The sequence below is a fragment of the Labrus mixtus genome, chromosome 8, assembly GCF_963584025.1.
Source record: "Labrus mixtus chromosome 8, fLabMix1.1, whole genome shotgun sequence".
In the NCBI taxonomy this organism is placed as follows: domain Eukaryota; kingdom Metazoa; phylum Chordata; class Actinopteri; order Labriformes; family Labridae; genus Labrus; species Labrus mixtus.
The window spans coordinates 17,073,516-17,097,952 of record NC_083619.1 but is presented as its reverse complement, the minus strand read 5'-3'; the positions used below and the strand labels follow the sequence as shown (position 1 = coordinate 17,097,952).

Below are 24,437 nucleotides of genomic sequence, written 5' to 3'. Positions count from 1 at the left end.
TAATGGTCATTTTCATTAAGCTTGGTTAATGTCTGCAGGTTTCAAACTTAAAGTCTTCAGTTTGCGGTATGGATCTCTGTCAAATGTAAATCTCAAACTGTCATCGCGTGGTTAAGGTTAAGAGACCCCTCCAGAGAAAACAGATTCAGTAGGTAACTTTTCCTGTTCTGTTTAATTTATTCGGAAGTTTCTTTTGTTTCATGATTCGTTTTTTCATGTCCGCTGTCTTGGACTTCTGTTGCTTGTGGGTGATCACTACACACAGTAGTCTTTTGCCTCTCAAGCCTTGCTGCTCTTTTAGTCCACCAGGCGGCTCTACTTCCTGTCAACAAGGTGAAAGATGAAATGAACAAGTGATATGTCTCTTTTTGAATGCCCGACTCCAACGTCAGTCTATTTGTGGAGTATGAAGTGGAAATGTTACCCGTGTGTGAGTGTCCATCTGAGAGTGGGTTGGCGTGCAGAGTGCAATGATAAGGATGTGCTTGGCACTTGGGCTATAAAAGCAGTGTTTAAGGGCCCTCCTCCTGATGCTAATTCATTATCGGCAGTACAGTAACAAATGTTTGAATCAAAACAACGCAAAGTGAATCAATGCTTAAATAAATGAGGGGCTGCTACCAGTGGAGTGTTTATATATTTTTTAAACGTGCTCTAATTTTTTTCTTGTTGAGGAGAATTGGTAGCAGATTGATATAAAAACTTCAGGAGAACTTTCAATGTAAGGCTGCAAAATGAATCACAACCTCATCAGCATGATATGAAAATTAGCATACATACTGTATATACAAGTTTACGTCATAACTTTATTTGATTCAGTTACCTACTGTATGGGACAACAGATGGAAATGAATTAGTTAGCTAAATCTGGTACATCTCTTCTCTTCTGAGACTAATGTTTTTTTTGTACACTGTCCCTGATTCATATAAACGAATAAACTAAACCAAACTATACCTGCTGCTGACCTCATATAAATTGGTGCCACAATAGTGCAGAAAAAGATATTTAATAATAAAATAATTCATTTTTTTAATACAAAAGGGACATGTTAATATGTACTTTTTATTAATTGTATATTGTAATTGTAATATTGAACAATATTACCAGACATTGAATATATTTTTCTGACATCATACAGGCCTACCTTATTGTTAAAGCTACAATATACAAAAAAAAAAAAAAAAACCTTTAGGTTCTGTGTTTTCATTTATAAAGTACAGAAATGTGATTATTGTCACACATTTTTCTCCTGACTTTCACCTTTCCAGTCAACTTAAGCGGTCCTTCTTCTGGGTAACGAGTGTTTCCCTGTTCCCTGTTTTAGCATAAGAAGAAACAAAAGAGACATTACTAAATCAGAGTCCAGCACTTTTAAGTGGTTCTCTTAAGTGTTTCATTTTTGCGATTCTGCTCTCAAGTAGAGAGTCAGACATTCTCTTATCCATGTTCTCTGTATCCCATTGACTAGCAGACAGGGTGGATGACACTAAGGGTGTTTGGTGTTTCCTCTGTCTGCTGGTCTCGGTCATTTGAGAGCTAGTGTGACATTTCAGACTGGAAGAGGAATAAAGGGAGTGTTTGGAGTCAGTGCTACCTCTCAACACCTCTGCTGTAAATAATGATTAATTTCCCTCTTAGCTTTGATGCCTGGAAGATGTTCTGTATAATAACGAGTGCAGTGTTTGAGTTTAAACTTTACCCTGATAAAGGCAACTCTAAATGCTTTAGAGTTAAACCTACCTGTGATATATGGGATGAATATTCTCTGATGATGTATAAATACAGTTAATTTTTAGTCATTGACATTGAGGATGGTAATTTTTGGAGATTCAATTTGATTAATGCTTCTGTATAATCATTAACTTATTAACTTTATTCAACCACACAACTCTTATTTCGGTATTGTCACATGCACACATTATTCACTGTGATTTGTATGTAATTAATTGACTGACCTTGGCCTAAACAAGAGCATCTTGACATCCAGATCAATATGCCCAGTGAGGCCAGCTCTATAGCTCATAATAATAACATATCGATCTTATTGGTCAATACAGGAGTTGTCAGAGAAGCTCTCGGTTGATTTCTTTCCCTCTCTCACTTTTCTATAATCAGTGTAGCATCAAGGTTGTTGTTTTTTTCTCGACAGCATTGAATAGAAGCAATGCTAACTGATGGCTGTGCTATTGAGACATCCAGATATCTTTCTCTTACTTCAGCCACATCTGTGAGAGTTAGATCTCTCCGCTGGCAGCACTGACAGCAGATTGTAAACTCAAATCAACCCGATAGACTAACACCTTGTGGAAGCGTTAGTTTATTATCATGAATTTACTTTGAATTCTTTACTTGTAAATATTTTCTTTTTCCCTCTTACGCTGATGCTTGAAGACATCCTATTTTCCCCAGCATCGGGAGTTGAGGCTGATGGTTCCAGCATCTGCAGAAGGCTCCTGTGGGTTTCAACCTGACAGCTTGTCTCCATGAAGGCCTGGTAATGAGAGAGACTGTGTTCGTTCTGTCTATATATGTCAGAATGACACATACGCAAGTGGTTTTGGAGCTTCTGTACTCGTCTGGTTTTCCTTTAGCATTTCCTGACAAGTAAATACCACTTACAAAATTCAGCCACTTATCTACACCACATTGATAACCACATATGTCCAAATTTGAAGTAAAGACCGGCAGCTCTTGAGATGTGTCTTGTGTATGACCGTGGCGTGCATGTAACCAGTGTTTAGTTAAAATGTCAGGCGATATCTCTTACTGGTGCTGTTTTTCACAGTTCCAGTGTTCTCTATCACAAACTGTATTGTGACGGTTTTGGAAGATATGATTTAGAGCATGGACAAGAATCAAACATTTTTCACTTCATTTTTTGGCCTACTGGTGGCAAGACAACAAGCTGTAAACACAATATTGGCTTGCATTCCAAAGAAGTTTGTATGAAAATCCCCTTGGAGAACACTTATCTATTTGGACAGCACATGTCTGTCTACATTGAAATACATTTCCCTTTTTTCCTATGTTCTGGTCTCTACTAACTCCTATAGGGGAAATATCTGTCCCCGTAGCTGCTCATGGCTGTGGTTACCAGCTGTTCTGTACATTTATTTGATTTGATTATTTGGTGCTGCTGCAGATGGGAACATGATATATCATTTAACTAACACACTTGCGATATGCACATGTGCAATACTAACATAATTGTCTCACAACCCCGAAAATTGATCATGTGATCTGTTGTCCAATGAGGTTGGAGGAAGACACCCTTGGCCAAATTCTTTAGGCAGTGTGTTTATTTAGATTTAAGGAAGCCAATCTCTCCACTTCTCACTCTTGGGTGTTTGTTGCTAGGAACAAACCTGGACTTACAGTCACCAGTTTTGACATGGGTGATAAACATCAATCACAGAGAGTGTCAAACTGAAAAGTTAGACGCCTCAATTCCTTGGTGGGATGTAACAAGAGGCCACATGTTGATGACACTGTGTCTATTAGACTATCTGTGGACACAGTCTGTGGACTACAGAATCAGTATTTACTCACACTGGCCCTCCCAGCACAGAACATTTTGTTCCCCTCTGTTTCACTCACTCTGCTGAAATCAGAAAGGGAAATATGTCAACAAAATCCCTCAACAGTGCTTAGTTGCTGGGAAAGTGAGATATTTATGATCTTTGCTTGCTGGGCAGGGGATCACAAACAGTTCTTGTGCAAACAGAAAGCTTGGTGACTGTTTTTTTTTTCCTAGAAGAGCAGGGACAGCATGGCACTCCCAGTTTACAAGTGGGCTCAAATGAAGACACAACATAGTGATAGAGACAGGTCATCCTTCAGTTTAAAAGAATGACTCTGCAGTGCATTTTTTTCTGACAGTCTAAAAAATATAGAATGGAACGGCTTGAAACTGAACACAGCGATGAAACTGTACCAAAATGTGTGTGTGTGTGTGTGTGTGTGTGTGTGTGTGTGTGTGTGTGTTTCAGAGTTTAGTTGCTTATTTGTAATTTTCCAGCTGAGTGATCAGGTTGAAATGTTGCCATGTTCTGAGCGGCTGGAGCTCTGCTGATTACAGGTTTTATCCATCTGTTACCTTCCAATTTGTTGTCCTAGTGTTCATATACATTTGTCTATTTGTGACAGTCTGTTACAGTATCTATCAGCAGTGGAAAAATCTTATCAAAGCTGAATCTCTTTGAAGTTAGAATGAATGAGTGAGACAGAAGGAGAGAAAAATGAGTGGAAAAAGAGGGTCTTAAATTTAAATCCCTTGCAGGTGATGATAACTTCTGCTGAAGATGATGCGATTTTCCCGTAAAGGCCCCTCATGACATGAAGGGCTGTCACATGATGTGAGTGTCGAGTGTTGTCCATGGGCAGAGTCAGGTGTGAAACATGTCTGAGATTCCTAATGATCTTTCATTCTTTACTTTATACAGTTCTAAGACATTTTTCATTTTGAAATGCATGTTCATTTGCACAAACATAAAAGTTTAAAAAAATGAAAGAAAAAGAGACATGACAGGTTAAGTGAAGATGCTGAAGGCCTTTACAAATAACTCCTCCTTGACTTACAAGGAACAATATGTGATTTCACACATAAATATAGCAGAAATCAAGGTTTACACACCCAAAGATTCTTAGCCCTACTTTCCACAGTTGTATCTGTGCACATAAAGGTTGCATATACCAGAAATTAGATTTAGCCCCTCTACAGCTATGACGACAGCCACAATGAGAGTACAATGGTCACACTGTTCTTTATCCACAGAGAAATAATAGACCTCTGAATTGTAGGATGATACAGGACCAGGACTCGCCACTGGGAAGAGGGAAAGAGGAGGGGACTCCACGGCACTAGTGAGGATGAGAAAGGGTAACCTCACTCATGAGCCCACATGCCACAACAAACACACTGCCAGGTCAGACACAGTCATTGTTAGTGGTGGGAATCTCATCTCTTTCTGGTGAGGCTGATTATTGGGAAGATGATTTGCAATAAAAATAATCATGAACTCTATTTCATTTGGTATCACTTTTATAATTCAGCCAAATGTATTAATTTGGACCAATGATTTGGTATTTTAGCCTATGACTCTGTTCCATTACAAATATTATTACACTAAAGCGTAGAATTTACAGAACATTCATTTAAGGTTACTTTAGATATAAAAACCTGAATCAATCTAAAAACACAAAAGTCACAACACTTGTAACTACATGACCCTTAAGCTACTCCGCTGTATCTTAATGTTCCAACATCAAACTCAAAAACATGGACTTTTTTCACAGTTGAAACAACAGAACAAGCGATACACTGGATTTCAGCTCTGCATTTCTTCCACAGCAATGTTGCATGTTGCTCAAGTTAGCCCAAGTAGAAAAAAATCTTGGTTTACTCTCTGGATGATTGAATAGGAGTAATGAAGCTTGCATGGAATGTGCCCTCTCCTCGCAGCAGAAAACATTGGGATCTTGTCAAGTTGTTTTTGTCCAACAGCACCATAATCTCAAGGTCTCTCTTCTGAGAGATGGACAGATTGAGAAAAGAAGTGTGTGCATATGGTGTGTGCTTATCTTAAGGAACTACTAGTGCCGTACTACCCTTCGAGAACATTACGGTCCCAGAATGCAGGCCTGCTAGTGGTACCTACAGTCTCTAAGTGTACTATGGGAGGTAAAGCCTTCAGTTACCAGGCTCCTCTCCTCTGGAATCGTCTTCCAGCCGGGGTCCGGGAGGCAGACACAGTCTGTATTTTTAAGAATAGACTTAAAACTTTCCTTTTTGATAAATCTTATAGTTAGGGCTGGCGCTGGTGTAGACCAACTCCTAGTTATGCTGCTATAGGCTGTATAATTTCTCTCTCTCTCTCTCTCTCTCTCTCTCTCTCTCTCTCTGCATATACAGTACATCATATTACTGCATGTATCTATCTGTAAATCTCAGTCACTAACCACCTACTTTCCTGGAAGCTCTTGAGCTCTTTTAGGCTCCTCGAGAACGTTGGTTGACGGCCTGCCAGAACAAATAGCATATAGCAATAAGTAAGGTCTTTTTCCTGCTTTTTGTAACATAACAATGAGTGTGGTCTTTTTACCTGCTCTTTTGTATTGTTAAAAGACACAGAGTAAGGTATTTTACCTGCTTTTTGTAAAGTGTCTCGAGATAACACTTGATAGATTGAATTGATATGTGTGTACATGTGTTTATCCAACCATAGCATTTACTACTGGAACTAATTACATTTTTGGTCAACTGACTCTCAGAGAAAAGCTTTATTGACATGTGCAATCTGAGGATATGAGGTTAATATTTAGCATTGGTACTCGGATGTCACTATGCCCTGCAGTGAACACTTCAAGTCGTACAAAGGGAGAGTGGGAATTGGGACTGTTACAACATTTTGCCTCACAGGAAGACAAGAGACGGGGCCTAGAGGTGGGGCTGATTAAAAGCTGTCCGTGCGATGGATCAGCGCTTGCAGAGAAAAAGAGTGAGCGGCGCATTGACAACAAACTCTCGAGTGCATCAGCTATATATTGCAGTGAGTTCAGTCAATCTCACTTATAGGAAAGGTTGCATATTACATGAAAGTTTTTTTTCATGAAATCCACTGGAAATTACATTTTGGGCTGTAATAACTCACTAAAAATCACTAGAAGATCATTGTAGAACCAGTCTGTCAGAGCTGTGAAGCACTTGTGATGAAGACTCAGTACCTTTAAACAGGCAGATCCCTCTGCCTTGCTGCCAGCGTTGGCATCCAGGTCATTGACATTGATACTGCAGCTTAAATTCAGCCTGCAGACTGGATATGAAAAGGATAGCTGCTTCTTGAAAAGTGAACACACTTTTGGTTGCAATCAAAAGTCCCAAATCAGAAGTCCAAAACAAACCTTCCACTGATCAGTGATTGCATCATGTCAGATCAGAGCACAAACAGAATAATAAATATTGAAACTTGTTTTATGATCAAAGTTGAGGGCCTGGAATGGGGCTGTTGAATATGTGATGCAACCATGTACTTGTACACTGCCTGATCCCATTCAGCTAAATGGTTCTTTAAGTAAGACCAACACAGACTTTCTGCAGATTTATTAAATTAGGGTCAGGGCTCTCTTTAAAGGGCTCTATTTACGCCAGATTTAAACTACATCCCAACTAAAATTCTATAAATAGCATTATCATTAGCTACAAATGTATTCATTTTCTATCATATGCATACTAATGGGTTAGTTAATATTGATGGACACTTAACATAGCAGCCTCTGCCATCAGTGTGTGAATAGGTAAGAATGAGTTAGTGAGACCTGCAGTGCAGTGTTCTAGTCAGAAGACTAGAAAAGTCTTATACAAGTCTCTTTACCATTTAAATTCTAGCTTAGCTGTTGTGTAATTGTAACTAATGATCACATTTTGAAATATTGCTTGATGTCACTCTGGATTTTCACTCTTTCATTTTATGTACAGTTCTTGACCAATTCAGAAGTGGTGAAATGACAAACATTGGACAGATTATATATGACCTAGACTCAGCACTTCAACATCATAGCATTTGAGCGTCCCACCCTGACCCTAATATGAGAGGAGCATTTCTGCTGTGTGAATGTCATCAAAGTGGTTGATACCATAATAAATATTACGATATTATCTGTCATTGAAAACATAAAGACATTTCATATGTTTAATATAAAGGAGCAATATGTAACTCTGACACGAAGCGTTTGAAATAGTTACCGCAGTCCAAATTCAGTACATAGAAGAGAGCTGTCTCCCCCCGCACCCTTCCTCCCTTGAGTCGATTTTCACGCGGGTTGCCGTGGCGTGGACACTAAAGCTTCAGTGTTTAACCAGCTCTACATCAATTTTGAAAACGTTTCGCGTTCTAACCTCTCCATCGTTTTAGATAAATGCAGAGACGTCTTAGGTCAGGTAGAATCAGTTATATTAACTAGTTCACTTGCCCACTAACATCTCTGCATCACCTGTTGGTTACTGTTTGCCTGGCAAACAGAGGCGCGTCTAAATCAGATATGTCGGGGTGCTTTAAAACCGCCTACCTTCTCTGGTCAAAACAATACAGACCATGCTGGAGTGGAATTTGAACTTAATAGGACACACTGGTTGCATTGTTCTGAGAGAAGCCATTATTTCAACATACTGTAGCATGTTTCCTTAATGTCTGATGATCTAGTAAGGTCATTATTTTATTTAGTTAACATCTTACATATTGGACCGTTTATTGAACTATTGCTATTGTAAACTGGACATAGCAGTTTAATTATGTTTTCTACTCATGACTTGTAGGGAAGAAAAAAAAGGTCCCTGGTTAACTATTCAGGTTCAGTTCATGTGTGATGCAACCACATGCTAGCTGTGCCATCCTCTTGCATGATTGCATGATGACCAGTTCTTACAGTTAGCCGCTTGTTTTTCTCTCCGTATCAAAGGTTAAACGAGCTTTCACAGGCAGCTCGTTCCCATTTGCTTCGTTTACCTCAATAAGAATCAAACCGTTAATAAGTCCTGTCTTTCAGCGAGAGGACACTGATTTGGCTCCCTGTCAAGTCTATAGATTATATAACAGTGGAGGGATTCTCTTCACTGTGGCATGTAGAAAACTTGGCATGGAGCAGCGCTAACAATGGTGTTAGCTTCTGTCTAACGAAGCGTGGAAATATTACCCAGCAAGGAAAACATGTTTGTTACCAGAGATGGCCAGCTTGAATCTGCTGCCTGGAGGGAATCCCTAGGGTTATGGCCAGAGGTGATTAATTGAAAAAATCCTGTTATTTCATTGGGAAATGTTATGTATTTGTATTTGTATTGCTTGAAGGAGAGAAAAGCCAAATAGCACCAATGAATGACTTTGGACAGTGGTGGTGGGGGGGGGGGGGGGGGGGGGGGGGGGTGATGTTCTCCATTTACTTGAACTGTGTTTGTTATCATTACATAATTGAGTTTTCAGTAATAAAGAGAATCTCTGCTAACCATGATATGATCCTTATTACTCTAAAAGGTGCCATGTTAACAAATGACTTTAAATGCTCATTAGGAGTTCCCTTTTAATAAATGACTTAACTGAAGTAACCTGATCTGAAGACAACTCTTTATTCAAACAGAACTCACACTATATCAACAAACATTAACTGACTCAACTGTAATTTAAACGCATGCAAATCTGAAGAATAAAGGCACGCTTTAATTAGTGAAGAAGGGCCTCCGCTGATGAGTGTGGTGCCTAGAGGAACTAAAGTCTAAAGTCTCCTCCACATGATACTTTTATAACCATTTACGCTGCTCATTAATATTCAAGTTTGTATAGTGTGCAGATTTAAATTCAAATGTAAAATGGGCAAGCCTAGTGGCAATATTTACCATTGTAAATAAAGCTGTAGCGCATGCATAATTGTCAAATTATGCATATGTAGCAGGTTTTATTCAATTGTATGGTGAATACAAGGTGTTGCTGTTTGCTGTCTTGTCCATGTTGACTTCCTTTTGTTTTATTTCTTGCTTTAAAACTACTTCAAAACTTGAAAGAAATTACCATTTTTATATTTAAATCCAAAATAACTGAATTTAGATGCAATTCAAAATGTGAATCATTGAAATCATTATTGATAAAGAGATTAATTACAATGGAAAATTGTAATCGTTTGAAAGCCCCATTTATAATATGTGAAAAGTGGATTAAAAGGATTGTAGGTACTTTGTAAGTTTTATAGAAAAGTTGCACTTGTTTTTGATCAGATGTGCAATATGATACAAGTGACGACAGTATGTCATCCTCCTCTTCCCAGGAAACCGTCTTCTCCAAACTGAGACTGCAAAATTCTCTCTTAAAATGACAAAACTATTTCTCTCCTGCTGTAATGCATAGTGTTACAGGATGGATCGTGTTCCTCTAATACTGGTGAGCAGTTGTTTGCAGTATGTATACACTTTATACTGACAGCACCTCTACATACTGTAATCCTAGAAGTCATCGTCTATCACCTTCATGCCCACCCAAAGGAGAGACGGGAAAGAATCCAGAGCAAAGGTTAAGTCTCAGACTACTTTTTTCATATTGCACCACTTATTTTATGTAAAAGAAACAGATTCAATGAAAACAAAGAAGAAAGATAAGAGGAAAAAGAAACAATGAGGAAAAAAAAGATCCATCTCAAAGATTTATTTTAAGACAATCATGTATGCTGTAGTTAAAGTATATTTTGTAGTATTTATTTAAGCCTTTAGGCCTCATTTTAAAGAAGAAAATATATAAAATGACCTTCACTTTCCACTTGACCTCTTTGTTGCCCTACAATAAGCATTAACATTGTGTTTGCCTCAAGAGGCGTGAAGGAGTTTTTAGACAAATATTAACACATGAAACGCATTAACACAAGAAAACTCCGGGGAATGTCCTTTCAGAGCAAGGTCACTTACACGGTCAGTGAATGCATCGTTGAGTTTTGTCACACCAAATTACAAAACAATATGTACGCTGTTCGTGATGATTGTAAATGTGCAGCCTGGGTCACACACCTTTACATTTACCTTTATTTATCTGTCCTACAAGCATCTTGTTTTAACAGATGTCAAACCTTTGTGCTGTGTTTACAGTTTATGCTTCTAACTCACTGTTACCTGCTGTATTAAAGGTATATAACATTTAAAGGTGTCGGATATAGAGGTTTTCAAGATTTGGAATTACAAATAAAGGGGAGCATGGTTAAGAAGAGAACAGATATAATAAAATGATGAAAATAAAATAATTTAGATGATAAACTCTCACCAGTTTGGAATCAGGAGCATTTTTTCTTCAATCTTTGCCATTTTTGATTATTTAGGGATTTACAAGATAACATTTGTCTAGTTTTCTTGCAGTAGATAAGACACATGATGTTAACAAAACAACCATTCAGGCGTTCATGCTCAATGTTCAGTTCTCGCTGTTATCATGTTTGTTTTATCTTTAAACAAGCCAAATCTCCTCTTTAGATTGTGATCTTCATTTTCATTTCTGGGTGAACCAGGCTTGGTAAAGTGGTTATACTGTTGTTGGATGGAGTTAAAGTTATGATCCAGTTTGAGACACAAAAAAGATGACAGTGTAGAGAAGGAATGGAAGAAAAAAAAGGCTTAAACCCAAAATAGTTTCAGTTTGGCAGCTTTCACACTTTTCACTTTTTTTCTGACAGAGCTGCAGACATTTTCTCTCACCCAGAAACAAGAAGGAGGAACAAGTTGTATTATTGTGTGAGAGGCATGGCATCAGTGAGCACTGCTGACCACTAACACTGGCATCGCCTACAGTAGGAGTCACACAGTTTTTCACATGTTTCAATCCCTATTTCCTGACGATCAATATCAGGAAGGCACCATATAACCACAGCTACAGGCTCCTCTCTGGCACCAAACAATATTTTATTTTTAGTCATCTGAAATAGTTTGTTCCTTGAGGGAAAATCTGTGTTATAGTGAATTATTGGAGTTAGTAAGTGATTCAATAATTACAGTGTTTAAGTTGTATTGATGTATTCAGAAAAGGATTGATTATGAGGAAAACGAGTAAACCTAGAAAAAAAGAAGAGGGCTCTTCTTTATACTGTACAAGGATATTATCGATCACCATAGAGATGATGTGTTTAACTTTCTGTTAATAATGAATAGGCCGAGTTCCTTCCTGGAGGCTTATCATAGAAGAATGTAGAAATCAGCAATGCCTCTTTCTGATGTGCAAACACTTGGAAATATGATCTATCATCTAAATTAATCTTTTCCGTTAGACTTTAAAACAAGTCATCTAAAAGATACATTACGCATGGCATGGCATGAGATATTTCTTTAATGTAAGAGTTCTAGTATGTTATCAATGAGGAAAATCTGTAATAAATGATTTACCTCTTACGTCAAAATAACAATAAAATCTGATTTATGTTCCTTATCCTTCACTTGGTGATCAAATCTCCAAAGATCTGTTTTGAGATTTTGGGTGAGAGTAAAATAAGTTTAAAATTGGCAATTTATAATAAAATGGAATTCAGCTTGCTCCAGCAGCATGTTATCATATCTGTAACACGACTAAGATGCTGAGGCTGACTCAGTCACTGTGCCGCTGCACTTTGAGCAACAGTGCCTCTGTTTGCACAGCCAGCAGATCTCCTGACTCCTCCCCCCTGAGCAGGCTGCTTAATTCCCGTGAGGTGATGCCTGGTTAGTAACTTAATAAAGCTGCTGGATGCAATCCCGAGGCACAATGTGTGGATCACGTTCGTCTGACAGACCTGCTCTCTGCTCTGCTCCTGCGCTCACACTGCCTGCTGCTTTGCTGTAAGTACTGCAGGTCACAGACATTTCAACTTTTGCATGTGATGAAGGGGGAGAGATCCCTGCTGGTTTAATAACCCATCAGGACTTATGAATGAAAAAACTTCAAACAGAGCGGGGACGGAGACAGGAAGAACTTGTAACTGCTTTTGGTGAGTTTTAGCCTTTTAAACCGGGAAAAGAAATGCAGACTTTAGTGCAACTTTGATGCAACTTTTTAGTTCTTGGAGGTTCGCTCAACCAAATGTTATTCCCTTTTTCAGCTTTCTAAATGTGCAGTTTAATAACCAACAAATGTTTTATTACTAATCACCGTTGATTTAGCATGGTAATTCAAAAGATTTTTGCTTCATGACAAAGTTCAATGAGTGACAACCGTGTTTGCTATGTCTGTAAGTGTGATAATATGACCTTGTACACAATGTTTAAAGAATGCTCTGTGTGGATTTTTGTTTTGCCCAGAGGCAACCGTACTGATAGGGTTCACTACATTTCCAGCCACATGCACACAGCAGGAATACATAAGTAGGCTAATCATTTTGCTCATTATGCTCCTTGCCAGGAGGTTCCTGTCCTGGTGTAACTGTCAGAGCATAATGGTGGCTTTCAAAGGGGTCTGGACCAAGGACTTCTGGAGGGCCGTGTCTGGAGAATACCTGGCCACTCTCATTTTTGTCCTCCTTGGTCTGGGATCCACCATCAACTGGGCTGCAGGGGAGGAGAAGCCTCCACCAGCCGATTTAGTCCTCATCTCCCTGTGCTTCGGCTTGACCATCGCCACAATGGTGCAGTGTTTTGGACACATCAGCGGTGGACACATTAACCCTGCGGTGACGGCGGCAATGGTGGTAACCAGGAAGCTGAGCCTAGCGAAGGGGTTGTTCTACGTGGTGGCTCAGTGCCTGGGAGCTATCACAGGCGCTGGGATCCTGTACCTGGTCACCCCTGCAGCTTTCAGAGGCTCCCTCGGCGTGACCACGGTAAGAATCTGACCCATTTTCATTTTGCCTTTACAAGTTTTCTTGCAGTTTAGTAAGTTTAATGTTCTTCTTCTGTTTCCTAGGTAAACTCTGACCTCTCATTAGGTCATGGCCTTCTTGTAGAGCTCCTCATTACATTCGAACTGGTCTTCACAGTCTTTGCCACATGTGATCCCAAACGCACAGACCTGGGAGGCTCTGCTAGCCTTTCTATTGGCGTAGCTGTAGCTATTGGTCACTTATTTGCGGTAAGTTTTTTCCAGTTTATTGATAAGGAAGAAAGATCAAAAGAGAAATTTGGAGCTAACTCTGTCCTTTTATCCTGTGTTCACAAATTCTCATTTCTCCAACAACAGGATGTCCAGCTATATTATTAATGAAAAATTAAGCTTTTATCAGAAACTCATATTTAAAAACTTGAGGTAGAATCTAAATAAATCAAACCAGCCTTTTGCAAAGCCAGCTATATATCTGTTGACAACTTCCTGAACTTCTAACCAACCAGCAAAACAGCCAATTAAAAAGTCTTCAAATACATTCTTAAATCCAACACAAAATAGTAAAAGACTAATTACAAGTGCAAGCTTCATGAGCATGCTCTAAAAGCACAAACTGACGCCTCTTGAGAAAGAGCAGGTGCATTAAAGCATGTGCAATGTTGTAGACTTCTCGTTGATTCACACCCACGTGCACATCTTTATTGGAGACTGCCATCGCATAGCAACCAATCTCATGGGGGCTCCCAGAACCCTGCAGAGCAAATTAATGCACAGGGAAATAGATGTTATCTCTCACACTGCTCAGAAACTGATTTTCTCCCTGCGTCTGTTTAGCTAACGCATATATTATTACTTGCAGTTGTGTTTTGATGCATAAAACTGCGGGTCAAAGCAGGACAACATTATGATTTAAAGCCTGTCTTTATAGGTTTATATGATAATGTAAAGATTTCTTTATCATTTATACTGTCCTCCTCAATATGTGTCTTCCAGATCCCTTATACAGGAGCCAGCATGAACCCTGCTCGATCCTTTGGGCCTGCAATGGTCACCCTCAACTTTGAGGGCCACTGGGTAAGAGATACTTTTCTCAGAGGATTATCTTTCTTTGAGGAGTTCATCAAAAATATGACCCTGTTACTCCTGATAGTGTCTGGGTCATGCTTATTGTAGGTCAGATGGACATCTGCCATGAATATATGATGAGGTATTTGCTCTCTAGTCTAATAAATCAGCCCATTGGGTGATATCCAATGCGTTGGCAAGTCTTAACGCTCTGATATGATCTGCAGCAGTAGCCAATGATGTTTTTTTTTTTTAATGTCCTGAAGAGGGCCACAGGCTAGTAATGGCATGTTGAAACCTGGTAAGGTCACATTTCCCACACCACGGCAAGAACAGTAAAAACAGCTGTGACTTGAGGACACGATCAAAGATCAGTCTTCAACTTCTAACAAGACAGAAAACCTGAGCAATATGTTTTAAAAGCTTTTTGATCACCTTGCATAATTATGATCATAGAAATGTCTTGACTCCACCCAAAAGTGCCATGGAGTCAAGAATGTTCAGCACTTTTCCGCCTACATAGAAAGATATCCAGAAAAAGGTGTAAAATAGCATTAGCTGTGAATTCATGTATCCAGGCAATTAATTCCAACCGAGATGTTTGCAGCCAGCATGGTGCCATAATGTGGGAGGGAGGCAACATTTTCAGTGTCTCCTCTTGGGGCAAAATGCTTGATGCTGCAGACTCTGATCTACCTGCTACTGATAATGGATCCTCTTTTTTTTTTTTTTTTTTTACCAATTTGTAGCCAAACTAATCAGAGCATGTTGTTGACAGTAATCAAACATCTCCTATGGTTCCCTGATTAACCAGCTGACTCATTAAGCTCTTTGTCTCACTCTTTATGCTAGGTGTACTGGCTGGGACCCGTTCTGGGGGGCATCCTGGCTGCAGGTCTGTACGAGTACCTGTACTGCCCAGACCCTGAGATGAAGGAGAAGCTGAAGCAAGTCTTTCAGAAGGATCGGTCAGGGAAATACAGGGAGGTGGAGACGGACGACCTCACCATCAAGCCGGGTTCTAGCTCTGATTTGGAGAGAGGCGAGAAAAAAGATCCTTTCCAGGACTCGACGGGAGAAGTGCTTTCTTCAGTATGACTATCACGTGCACTGGAAATGGAGACCAATCTGTAGAGCAGAGTGGCAATCAAACTTTGGAGTATCCATCTCGCAGCCTGTCCCCCTGACTCCAAAGACTTTAAATCCTCGCAGCAGAATATGATTTCTGTCCATGAGGCTCCACACAAAAGGCTGAATTACTCTCATTGTCATAAAGCTAATATGCTGTTATGGCTCAATCCCACAACCTGTTCAATACTCCTCCCAAGGCCCTCTCTGAACGATTTTGTAGCAGTGTTGGCATGCTGCGCACACTGCACCCTGCAGAACGACAGCCTGCAGTACATTGTGTTGAGGAAATATGAGAAGAGGGTCGAGCAATTATGTGGGGTCATCACGCTGAATTGGAGAAGTGAAGAAGAAAATGCAGCCTTGTTATTTTTGGATTAGTGTCACATTTGGTCTACGTATTCTATATGTAATAACAGCAGAGATTTTCCCTGTGATCATTAAGCACATTACATACCCAGAGCAATGTAAGACAGCTCCGACGAGCTTTATTGTCAGAGTTGTGTTACATCGCTCTTCGTTTTCAGTGCATTAGTCAGGAAAAACAACCAACTCAACTGTATGGAAACACTGTAACAGATTATCTCAACTTCTCCAGGTTTATCTTCTTTATTAAAACATGCTGATTTTATTTATCATTTTATATAATTATGATTCTTGGAAGTTTTTTAATTTATAGATCTAAATGTAGAACATTTCTAATTTCTTCATGTGATTTGCCGTATTTTATAGTCAAGTATTTTTAATATAATTGGATGATCTGCCTATGTGAGTTTTTGTTTAAATATTTTTTTAGTTCTTGTTCAATCAACACTCCTTGAATGCTGCAGGATTTTCAAGATATTAAGGCGAATAATAAAGTTTTTTTTATTTTTTATTTCTCATGAGAAATGTCATCATCTTATTAACAGTGCGTTTCACATGGTTAGGCGGTTTGCGCAAATCTACGTCTCTCACCATCAAAGGAAACCTAACGAGCATACCCATAAGACTTTTCCCTGAACCCAATCGTTCCTGGTGGTAGGATCTTGTTCAGTGGGGAGAGGAAAGGTTCTGAGCAATGATGGATCGGCTCATCTACCTTTTGATTATGTCTCCCTGTGTGTCCACGTTGTGTGTTCCTGGTGAGTTTAAGTCTCCTTGAATAGCTTCATGTAATCTCGTTCTATCACTACAGAGCACAGGAAATGATTCCACTTTGTGATACCCAATCGAGGATGTCTGTGTTGTCTACATTTGATTTCCTTTCCTGACAGAACAGGTGCAGTTCAATCTATTTGTGTAATTTGGAGGAAATGATCTGCCCCACTGATGCCGCTGCTTCAACTTGATTTGTCTACATGGTGAGACTATATTGCATTTGAGCGCCATTGTAATTCAGATACTAAATCACAATAGTTTTACTCCTACAAGGACTTACCTCCCCTTATTTCAGCTTTTTCCCCTGCAGGTTTTATGTGTGCCAACAGCCTCACCTACTGGCCACATTGTGAATGACAGGTTGTGGTGTGTTGTTCCATTAGTATTTCTCCAGGGGAGGGCAGCCACGAGCCTTGGATATCCAGGTTAGACTGCAAACATTGGTAGACACAATTCAGTTTTATTCATAAGACTGAGCCACATTTAATTTTGAAAAAGGTCCAGGGCATTGATGCAGAACTTCACAAGAGAATAGACCTGAAACACAGACCCAGTTATAGAAGAGAATCCTGAACGTCGGGTTATGAATAAAGTGCTTTATAATTAAATCTTGGTATAGCTGTTAGTTTTTACATTTTGGGTTAGGCAGTACTTATCGTTAAAGAAGCTGCTTGAATTGAACCGGCAATACTCTTCTGGATAGAAGGTGGCATAATTAACTCTTAAAAGGAAAACAGTAGTATGTTATTGTTAATGTTGAACGAAATGCTGTTTTTCAAGGCCTAATGGAGATAAAAATGGAGCGAGAGTTCTCAGCAGCACTCTTCTTTACCTAAAGGTATGCTGCCTGAATCCCCTAAAGGCTTTCATGGCTGTAGGCCAGAACCCTCTCAGCTCCGCTTAATCATCTTTACAGCCTAAATAAACAAGAGCATGAATCTGATGTTTCATGCATTAACTATTTCCTCTTGGGATGGATGATAAGGAAAGGTCTCACCGTTTTGATTTATCTTTTGCTCATCAGATGATTTAATAATGGGAGATAGGTGAGGAGAGCAGTCCCTGTTGGTCTGGAAATTTGTTGTTTTTTTTCCTGAATTTTATATTGCTGAGGGAAAGTAAAATGATGAGCAAAGTATTCAAACTCTAATCATGGCGGATGGCTGTTCACCAATGTGTTTGTTTCTGCTTGAGGTTTCTGTCTGTTAAAAGGAAGTTTTACCTTTCCACCTTTGCCAAGTGCTGGTTCACTGTGGGTTGATGTCAGGTCTCCGTACAGTATGTAACCTGCCATGAGACAACTCTTATTAGGATGTGGTGTTGATATATAAATTCATTTTGATTGATTCATTGACATGGCTTGTGAGTGCAGACAGAGCAAGATATTGTTGGAGTTTCTTGTGAATTAACAACAAAGAGCAGATGCTCATTTCAATCAGCTCTCCGTGTGTCCTGACAAACTCCTGAAGCTCGCTGTAGCCTCTTCAGTTAGTAAAAGGCAAATAAAAAGTGACAGCGAATAATAGACCGTCGCTGTCTGTCTGTTAACATCAGCGAGATGTTTAAGCAGAAAACTGATAATGCATGGATAGCCTTCACGGCGGCTGCCCCCATAACTTGTTCATTTACATTCCCTTTCGTTGCAAATACCAACAATGGCTATATGATGGGAATATTGTTATAACCAGAGCCTCATTTGCACATCATACACATGCCAGCCAAGTATATCTCAAAGTGCATCTCATGCTTATCTAACTGAGAACAGACTGATTTCTTGCCACTTGAATATTCAGATTCTCAATTCCCAGCACACACCATAGAGGGGAAAAAAAGATAAAACACACACCTTAAAGATCATTAGCAAATAATATTTGGGGATTCGTGAAGAAAAACAGCGTTAAACACTTGTTTAATAATTCATACTATAAACAAGAAAGTCTCCCACTTCCTTAATAATTTAGACGTAAGCTAATGTTGATTTATTCAGGAAGGTCTCCGCCACCAGCAGCGCCTGCAGTGCCCAAATTTGAATTAAAGTAGGACAGTAGCAGGCGAGTCTGTAATAACATTTGTATAATTTTATTATTGCTCTGGGCTCAGTTCATTTCCTCCTCCAGTAGCTGCGTGAAATTGTTTGATTCTGGAAACTGCCTTGAGTCTGCGGCTCTGGGGTTGGAGGGTGGTACAGGAACAGGAAGGCATGCGACACTCTCTCTCTCTCTCTCCCTGTCTGATGCTGTCAACACACACACTCAGATCCACATACACACACACACACAGATAGAGAGAGAGAGAGAGATAAATAACTTTGTTATTCTGGGTTTGGTAATACTGTTACATTGGCTCACTTAATAACTCAAGCTGTCTTGAGAATATGATTGATATTCTCACTCACCTTGTCACTTATGATGAATATTTTACTGCGTTTATTTCAGAGAGCGAGGGAGCAGAATAACTCATTCATTACATTATCAGATCATATAAATGTGCAAGTTTGTGTTTACGTCTTTTTCCTGCAGAGGCGTCGCCATTTCTCATTTGTATTAGTCAAAGAAAGTACATTTCAATGCTCCTCTGACAACTGTTTGATTGTAAAGAAGCAGATTTTTTTTTAATTATATTAAAATATTTAATTTAATGTAACCAATGAGGAAGAATTCCACTTTATGATAATATGAATGTTTGTTTAGCTACAAAGTCTTATCTTCTGATTTCTACTTTGTTCTTTTACTGTACTTTGATTTGTTCCCCAGTGATAGGACTATGATTTCCAAATTGTTAATCTACAAAACTCTGATTACTCTAACACAAACAATCAAGTTTGGGGGGTATTAGCTCATGTAACACACACCTGAGACCCTGGTGGCTTTGACACAGGAAGGGGGGGTGGAGAAGTTCTGATTGGTTTCCTCGGGGCTCTGCTTCCTAACTTCCCACTGCACACATTCCCTCACTCCTCACTCCTCCCCCCCCCCCCCTCCCTTCAATTCCTTTATGCAGAGCAGCCCAAACTGCGGTTTGATGAAACACATTTGTTTGACTTAACTCTTGCCGTGCCATCACAGGCTGAATCTCCAAGGCCTGTCGATGTAATGTGGCCCAAAAGCAATCGGGTTAATGAGAGGATATATGTACAAGTGTGGGACTTGTCCGGAGGAGCTGTTTTCCATTTGGGTTTGGTCTGCTTGTGTTATTAGGGAAACCTTTATTATTGTTGCCCTCTAGTGGGAACCATATAATAGGATTACATTTTATTAGAGCCTCCCAGCATTACCCAAGCAGCCCCCTCCTCTTGTCTCTCTTCCCCTCTTAGTTGTGACACCGACTCCTCCGTCCACAGTGGGTGGGAAATGTGCATTTTTGGGGGACTGAAAGTGAAGCCAAAAAAAAAGGGGCATCCTTGTATTTCCTTAGTTACAGAAAAAGTGACGTGTCACTAACAAACGTTGACATTTACTGACCTGACCGGGACTGAAACTGTGAACCTGCAGACTAGACTTAGTCATGTGTGCCTTTTGTACTTTGTAACTTGTAATAACCCTGATAGAACAGTGAGAAATTCATGTACATGCAAACTACAAATATTGCCTTGTGGAAGTTTCTGGAGTAGTGCATGAACAAAACACAAGTAATCCCAGGGTTGTTCATCTTTACTGGTCTCACAATTCGGCTACGATTATCCTGCCAACGATTCCATTCCATTCAATATCACGATGCATTTTCTCAACTTTCCATATTACTGCAAGCTGTCACGTCAATATGAACTCCCCTTTTACTATTTAGAAAGTGCTTTAGAAGTCAATGTAAACAACATCTACATCCTTATATTGTAAACCAAAATAAAGAAATAATATAGGTCCAGAAAATCTACAAGAAATGTCAGTACAAGGGTTGGAAATAGTTTTTCTTTTTAAAATTCTACAATTCACTTAGCGGACGCTGATGTACATCAGAGAGTAAGAACAACACAAGCAAGGATCTAGAAAAAGAGGAAAACATTTTTTACAACCTCCAACTGTGGCTGCTGGATACAAAAATTCACCAGCCACTCTTTTTTTATTTTTTACCAGCCACTTTATTTTTATCAGCAGCATTATGTACTGACATATAATATTTTAATCAAGGCTTATAGTATTCAAGTAACCGGTTATTTGTTTCAAATATTAAAGAACATACCAGCATGCCCTTTGTCTCGCTCATAAACAGAAAAATGTTTATTGAAGTTATTTTAGTTATTGCTCCTATGTCTTGTAAGAATGATTTAGCTGCAAGTAAACCTCGACTGAGAGGCAAGATACTCAATTCTTTGTTTTAAAAGTATACAAACTTTTATGAGGAGAGTCATCACAATCATAAAGGTTTCTGCTGGAAAGTCTGAGTTTCATTTTGGGATCACGCATAATCTCATGTTCACGCTTGACAACCGCCCCCCTCCATTCCTCCTGCGGGGTTTGAAGTTTTGTTACTCTGCTGCGTTTTTATTTCAAAAGTCTGAGTTTTGATAAGTTGCTACAGCTGAAAACACTCCATTTCCTGATATGAATGTTTCACAATAAAAGCAATATAGGCCCTTTTACCTTTTAACTTTTATTGTGAAGAACTTAGAATCAGAATTAGAATGTGTTTATCACTGAATTAACTGAGCTTTAGCGGAGCTACACTTAGCAGTGATTTTTGATAACGCTACGGGGAGTATTTTATGATGCGTTCCATTTAACTGGGAAGTCAAATGTCAGAGCTGGAAACAACTTCATACCCAAGTTGACCGCATTCCAGTTACAACTTAAAAACAAGTTGGAAAAGCAACCTCTTTAAAACATCTGTCACTCCAATGCCAGTTAAATAAAATAAAAAAGTCCATAACTGCATTGCTGGGTATGAGGGGAATTTTACAATGATATATCGCAGGAGTGCTTTTGTTGTATTAGCTAATACCAGGCTTTAAAAACCCACTATGTGACAGTTTGCACTTGAATATAAAAAACCATGTCCACAGATAGAACTTGCACAATTCTATCAGATTGGCTTGATTTACACAAAAACAAGACTAAGTTGCTCATGAACACTATAATGTACAGCTTATGGTGCATTCTATTTGAGCTCAGAAGTTGGAAATTATGAGTTGTCATCCGATAGCCCCCTGAAGTCAGAACCCCGACTTGGAAACTCGGAGGAACTTCAGTAACCCTAAGCTTGAAATCCAACATGGCTGCTCCATGCATCAACAATAAATTAAAAATATAACCATAACAAAGGTACTCCTGGAAGTATCCATGTTGCTTTTCGGACTTGTAACCAACTCGTTACTGGAATGTCGTTAACTCAGGTGTGACTCAACTCCAACATCTGACTTCAGAGATCAAATGGAACGCACCATTACTGCTGCTCATTTCACTACGGGCCACTGCCAGCTTTTGATCCTCTCGACACTGCACAAAAACAGAGGATGCTAATCTCCAACCCTGGTCAGAATGTACGATAAAGTTCTGTCACTGCATCGATGCAACATCGTCCACGTCAGCGTTGCAATTTTTTCAACACCCCTATTAAGTTACCTGTGCTTGATTGTTGTTCTGATGGTCTCAGCCAAAAATAATAATAACAACTCCACTTACCCATTTTCACCTCATGACTCTTCTTCCTACACATTTTCCTTTGCAGTAAACCACACAAAAGCCACCTACACTCTCAGTTAACTGTAAAAAATGTTGCTCTATCTTTTCCTTGTTTTTAGTTGTGATTGTGGCCCTTTTGTTTCCACCTTTTTTTATTCAGTGTGTCCACTATCATATTTCATCTACAATATTGTTAATGTTTAGTCTTTTTGATTAATTTCTGGTGGTACAACTTGGACTAAATCGTAGCTATGGAGTCATTCTCTAGAGCTGATTTTCATTGTGCCAAAGATAATATTTGATGAACAGTTCTGGCCTAAAACTGTGCAGCCCTGCAGGGCAGATTGAGTCAGGCTCTGGAGCAGCTTCAGCACTTTGCCTTCTGCATCCCACTCCCTTACATAACCACAGGCCATAACAGGGTGTGGTGAGTACAGCAGCAGTTGTAAACACGGTGTGAGGCTAAACTAACATCTCTTTTATACTGCATTACAACTGCTTTGTATAGAGGCCAATGTCCGTCTATAGGCTATAGGTGAAATGGTTGTTAGCATGGTTTAGCTACTTAAATGTTAACTCCTAAATAGGAATGAGAAACGTTTTTCAGCAAGGTAGTATCTTTGCTATGATATGTTTCAGTACATTTTCAGATGCCAAATATCCTTTTAGTCTTCTACTTAGTGTTTGAACTGTGTCACATTCCAGTGTTTAAGTAAGAGAGCATCTTTAGCTTTACAGCCTTTAGTCCAACAAGTGCCAAGTTCAGGTAATGCTAAAAGCTAAAATGCTATCTAAAAGCGACAAAAGTAGAGTTATAAAGATAGCAAACACAAAAATGTAGCACACATTTGCTAATATTAGCAGAAATTACACAACATTTGCTCCCATTAGACGATATAAACTAAAATTGCCTGACATGAGCCCAACCCAACACAAGCTACAGCTCATATCAGACCAAGTTAGCTGTAGTTAGTTAGCCTATTGTCTTGCAATTTTATGTTTGTATTTGAAAGGAGAAGAACACTTCTGTTTAATTAAGTGTTTTTTTAAATAATTGTATTTGTAACAGAAAAGGTACATAGGCCCTAATCAAGGAGTTTTTTTGAGTAAATCTCGCTTTCCAACATCCTTCCCTCCTTTCTCCCATGTATGCATTTATAACCACATGATGTCATTCAGGCTAGGAGGTTTGTGTTTGAGTCAAACTCACATCTGCAACCAATCTGGATAATTTGTCCAACGAAATCTGGTGCAACCAGCTCAAGCTTGCCTGTTGTAGCTGCCATGGCATTCAGGGTCCAGATCCAAGAGAAATACAGCTTTTCAACACAACACATATTTACAACCATAATCTAATGCATTTTTTTGAATAATACAGTGAGATGATCTTCATGAACAGGCTCCATTTGTGAGGAAAATGGAGCCGGGTTGTTCTTTATTCACTAGTTTCTCAGACTAATGGCATAAAAATGCGTAAGTGTGCATGTGTGTGTGTGTGTGTGTGTGTGTGTGTGTGTGTGTGTGTGTGTGTGTGTTTTTGTGTGTATGATGAGAGCTGAGGGTTTGGGGTGTCCTGTGCCAGCCAGTAAGCTCTGGGGCAAATAACTTAATTGTAACACTTTAATCCTGTGTTTGTTTTCCTGTGGGACATGCTGGTCAAAAAGTGGAAAGTTTAATGGTTCCTGGATCGGATCTGACTCTTTTGATGAAGAGAACTGGAAAATGATTTTGTTTGTATACTTTATCCATCAGTCACTGGTCCCCTGACATGACACTCTTATTCCACTGTTGCTTGAAGTTTAAAACAAACTTGGATTCAGTTTTCTCCCTGGATGAACTTTAAAATAAAATCGACTGTTTGTAAATGTTTGTTTAAAATGGATGAGTTCTCTGTACTCTTCTAGTGTTCTCCTGCTTTAAACTTGTATACTGTTACAATATCAGAGCCAAGTTGGTTTGCCTCCATAGCTGCTGTTCCGTGCTTTCAACAGTAGGAGGGGCAAGAGCAGACATTTCTGATTTATTCCATAGTGTGGATGCTATGGCGTGAGGACAACTAGTGAGAATGTAGAGGAAAAACTGTCAATTCTAAGTCCAGATGTGTACAAACCAGCACTATTGACTCAGACAGAGTAATTGTATGTTCACATGAAGGAATTTTACAAAAGGAAACACTTTGAACGTGTT

The 24,437-nt window shown here is 39.2% G+C and overlaps 2 protein-coding genes and 1 long non-coding RNA gene across 4 annotated transcripts in view; 2 read left to right on the top strand and 1 right to left on the bottom strand.

Moving 5' to 3' along the window:
• ss18 (SS18 subunit of BAF chromatin remodeling complex) overlaps positions 1 to 24,437 on the top strand; it is a 152,886-nt gene that overhangs the window by 71,022 nt on the left and 57,427 nt on the right. The window lies entirely within an intron of this gene.
• On the top strand, positions 12,168 to 16,367 carry aqp4 (aquaporin 4). Of its 2 annotated transcripts, none has more exons than XM_061044763.1 (5): positions 12,168 to 12,326; positions 12,886 to 13,303; positions 13,387 to 13,551; positions 14,296 to 14,376; positions 15,220 to 16,367. In XM_061044763.1, the coding sequence occupies exons 1-5, from the start codon at positions 12,235 to 12,237 to the stop codon at positions 15,463 to 15,465; spliced, it is 1,002 nt and encodes a 333-aa protein (XP_060900746.1). In that variant the 5' UTR covers positions 12,168 to 12,234; the 3' UTR covers positions 15,466 to 16,367. The 2 variants fall into 2 exon arrangements, with proteins under 2 accessions (XP_060900746.1, XP_060900747.1); XM_061044764.1 differs by lacking the exon at positions 12,168 to 12,326 and adding an exon at positions 12,333 to 12,475.
• Positions 18,699 to 23,549, bottom strand: LOC132979181 (uncharacterized). The gene is made up of 2 exons (XR_009674031.1): positions 23,461 to 23,549; positions 18,699 to 18,886 (listed from the first exon to the last, which is right to left on the bottom strand). It is a non-coding gene; the product is annotated as an uncharacterized LOC132979181 (long non-coding RNA).